Genomic DNA, 4,022 nt, shown 5'->3' with positions numbered 1-4,022 from the left:
AATTTGATATTATATATTGATATATATATATATATATGCATAAATTAAAAAGTAATTAAACTTTAAATATTACTTTTCTTTATTTTAAACAGAATAAAGAAGAAAACAGAATCCAAATACTGGACTCACACCAAGGAAAGCAAAACACAAAGACTAGAGAAAAAACTTGAACTTCGTGAAGAACTCCATTCTATCTCTCCCGAACAAAAAAGTGGGGCTGCGCCCAGTTGTACACTCCCTTCGTTCTACTTTACCCTGGAAGGAAAATAAGTTTTGCTCCTCTGGGCGCTAGGCGCTCCCGTGGTTCGCGAGAAAGAAAAAGGACTCATCTTTTGTTGCATCTGGCACGAGATGAAAAAGAGAGAGCTTCGTCTATCGATGAACAGCGGAGTCACTGAAAATTCCAAAAAAAAATAAATAATAGGTGGACTTGCTTTTCTCATCGTATTGGTAGTCTTCGAAATTTCCTATCAAATCTGATATAAGGTATGTGCTGGACTTTGTAGAAATCCTCTCCATTGCTGTTGTCAAGCCTGTCTTCAAATTCTTTCGGCATATCAAGCACATTGAATTCACGGAGCGTAGTCACAGACCTCAATCCTTCTGGAATCATTTCCATCCTATGGCAGTCTTGCAGATGCAAACGCTTAAGTCTTGGCAATGCTCCTTCTTCAATGCACCAGCTTTCTAGTTCAAGTTCCAAAAAACCAAGAAACTCAAGTTGATAGAAACCTTGAGATGTGAAAATTATTTCCTTTGGAAGGTATGATTTGGCATGGAGATCAAGAACCATTAAGCATGGCAGTTCCCCAAGTGCCTTCAGTTGCTCTTGTCCAAACCCAGAACTTTTTAAGGACAACTTGGTAAGTTTTGATGGAAAATCATTTGGCCCAGGTAGCTTTTCTATATTTCCTACCAAACACAATCTAAGGGGACGCTGAAAACCAGAAAGTGGTGCCAAACTTGGAAGTAGTCGATCCGACTGCAGCTTCAAGGATTGAAGGTTGTTGAATTTTACAATGGATTCTAGAACAACATTCCACTGGTTCGGACCCCAAATTCCCTGAATGCTCAATTTCCTTAGATTAATCAATTTGGCCAATCCTTTGTCTATCCAAGTACCAGCAAAAATATTCCATAGGGTCTGAAGGTTTCTCAAAGTGCTAATTCGCCACTGTGCACTACAATGAAGATCATTAGGAAGATACAAATATCTCAACTCTTTCATCTTCCACACCACGTTGGGTACAATTTGTTTATGGTGAGGGTCATGCCGGTGTAACAAATCCGTGGTTTGCAAGTTCCTTAGGTTGCCTATGGACTTTGGAAGTTTCTCTATGTTAGTGTTCCTTAGGCCCAAATATTTCAAGTAGACTAAATTTCCTACTTCCCTAGGTAGTCTTCTAACATAGACTCCCTCAAGATCCAAAACCTGAAGTGATTTGAATCTCCTAAAGACAAGCTTTAGCTGGCTATTGTCCCTTAACCCAATAAAGAAGAAGAGAGAAAAGAGGTGTGGATTATCCTGATTGAGAGAGGAAAAGAACTTATCTGTCTCATAATGTACAGCAAGCTTTGGCATATAAGAAGTGTTTGTGGGGTGATAGATCTCAGAGAAATTCTCCTCCTTCGCTTTTGTCACACACAGATCGCGCAGAAGGTCATGAATACAGCAGGTTTTAACTTTTCCACTTAAGCTCACTGACGCCACCTGAACCATGTACCTATTGAGTAGCTCCTCTAAATACTTATTGGCAAGGCCCTCCTTTGTTTCTTCTCCTCTTCATTCCTGCACTGTAGTTATGAGACCCTCAGCAAGCCACAATTGGATCAATCTCCTTTTGGAGATCTCAGAGTCCTCTTGGAAAAGTCCCAGATAAAGGAAACACTGTTTTAGGTGGAAAGGCAGATCATGGTAGCTCAAAGCTAATATCTTCATCACTCCTCCAGGTTCATCTGCTGTGAAGATGGATTTAACACTTTCATGAACCACTTCCCACTCAGAGAAAGAAGAACCTTTTGTTGCTAAGAGCCCTCCTAGTAAAACAATAGCAAGAGGCAGGCCGCAACATTTCTGCACCATCTCTTTTCCTATCTTCTCCAGACCAGGAGAAGGGCAGCTGCTGCTACTACTTGTATCACCCATGTTTTCTCGGAATGCTTTCTTACAGAACAGATCCCAACTCTGATTTGGTGTTAAACACTGCGGCTCATGGGGAATGCTAAATGGATCAGCATGCAGAGCAACCTCCTTATTGCGGGTAGTGAGCATTATTTTGCTTCCATTCCTCCCATTTGGAAAGGCAGGTTTCAATCGATTCCAATCATCTTTTCTCCATATATCATCAAGAACCACCAGATATCTCTTCACTCCCAATGTTCTATGAAGCTCCACCACCAGCTCATTCTCTTGCATTGTCTCCAACGATATCTTTTTCTTACTGGGACGCTCAACCTCCTTAATTATTCTCTGCAATACATCTCTCCAACTTGGTTGTTGAGATATGAAAGCCCATGCACAACAATCAAAGTGATGCTTAACATCGTTATGGTTGTAGACTTTCTTGGCAAGGGTTGTCTTTCCCAGACCCCCCATTCCAACAATGGAAATCACTCTAAGCCTTCTTTCTTCAACAACCAACTGGTCTACTAGCTCCATGCTGTCTTCATCCAAGCCAATAACATATTCATCGACAACATGTGAATAGCTCCATCTCAACTGTTGTTACATCTCAGCTGAAGAGGCTCCCGCCCGTTCTAATCTTTCACCAATATTTCTAATTTCATAGTTTTTTTGACTACTAGAGATGTTAAGGATCTTCCGTTGGATTTTTTCAACTTTCTTTCCAAAGTGGTGGAGATCTACACCTTCCTTGACGATGCAAAGACACCTTGTCACAAAGCTCTTTTTCTGTGCTACTTTTACTGCTTGGATATAGTCGAGGACAGTTGTCTCCACCTCCACAGCAGCCTTTCGAATTTCTGTAATCCAGTTGTGGATCCGTCGTTGGTCTTCTTCTTGATTTGTATCTGCATCTTTTAAGAAGCATTTCATCCTCCTCAGTTCAGTTTGAAGCCCTTCAACTTGGTCTTTCACTTCGGACAACAAAACTGCTTCTTGAATGAGTAAATCGCCCAGCTTACTTACAACACATGAAATTACAGAGTCGGCCATCTGATATTCCATTTCCTTTTTCCCATCCCTTCTCATTGTCTTAGAACAAGACAATTAGGTCTATTTATAGCGCAAACTAATTCTTTCTTTCTACTCGGCAATGTGAATGCTGAATCATGTGAGCTCTCTCTCTCTTGGTATCAATGAAGATTGCCTTGCAAGTCTCACCAGGATGGTGCTTGTGCACATGCAACTTCTCTCTCTCTCTCTCTCAATAAATAATTAGTGGGTCTCTTTTCTACACTTCAAAAAGTTGTTTCAATCGCCAATTGAAATTCCCTCACAATGGCGATTCTTCCTTCTTACAATTAGAGAGAGAACCCTGTTTAATTTATTTACATCATGACATGATAAAATGAGAATACTTAGTGATGGGTCGTTGCTACCAATGAATTACATTCTATTTAGGGGTTTTTATAGTTCAGTCCACCCCTAGGGTGGACTAAAGATTTCTAGGGGTGGACTGAATCCTGCTCGTGGATTGATGCCAAATTCATGAGGTGAATTGCAGTCCACTTATTCCTTCTATTATTTATATAGGCACTGTTTGTCAAGCAAAATTAAATTTGAAGGAGCCCATAGATTTGAATAATAAATATAGATGAACATGGGTCAAACTGATCCTGTACCACCTAACTGATGGGTAGTTCAATTGATACAGTCTCTGACTTGTCCTAGCAGATTGGGATCAAATCCCACTACTACCAAAGTTTATTTTGGGAAGTTATTTATTTGGATAAGTGCATTTATTCATGTTTTTTAATTTTTTAGGTAAATAAGATAATGATCAGTTTAATCATAAAAAACCATTATTAAAATGAACAATTTTGTCTCATCCAAATGTTAA

General features: G+C 39.7%; 1 protein-coding gene across 1 annotated transcript; it reads right to left on the bottom strand.

The window, feature by feature from the left end:
• Nucleotides 1-254: 254 nt before the first annotated feature.
• LOC148874201 (putative disease resistance protein At1g50180) lies at nt 255-3,175 on the bottom strand. Its single transcript, XM_088966080.1, is given in 1 exon segment — nt 255-3,175. A coding segment is annotated over 1 exon segment (2,736 nt). The 3' UTR covers nt 255-439.
• Nucleotides 3,176-4,022: the final 847 nt, after the last annotated feature.

Source organism: Nelumbo lutea, chromosome 1 (genome assembly GCF_056320005.1).
Source record: "Nelumbo lutea isolate HS-2025 chromosome 1, American lotus-T2T, whole genome shotgun sequence".
In the NCBI taxonomy this organism is placed as follows: Eukaryota; Viridiplantae; Streptophyta; class Magnoliopsida; order Proteales; family Nelumbonaceae; genus Nelumbo; species Nelumbo lutea.
This window is presented reverse-complemented; position numbering and strand designations above follow the sequence as displayed.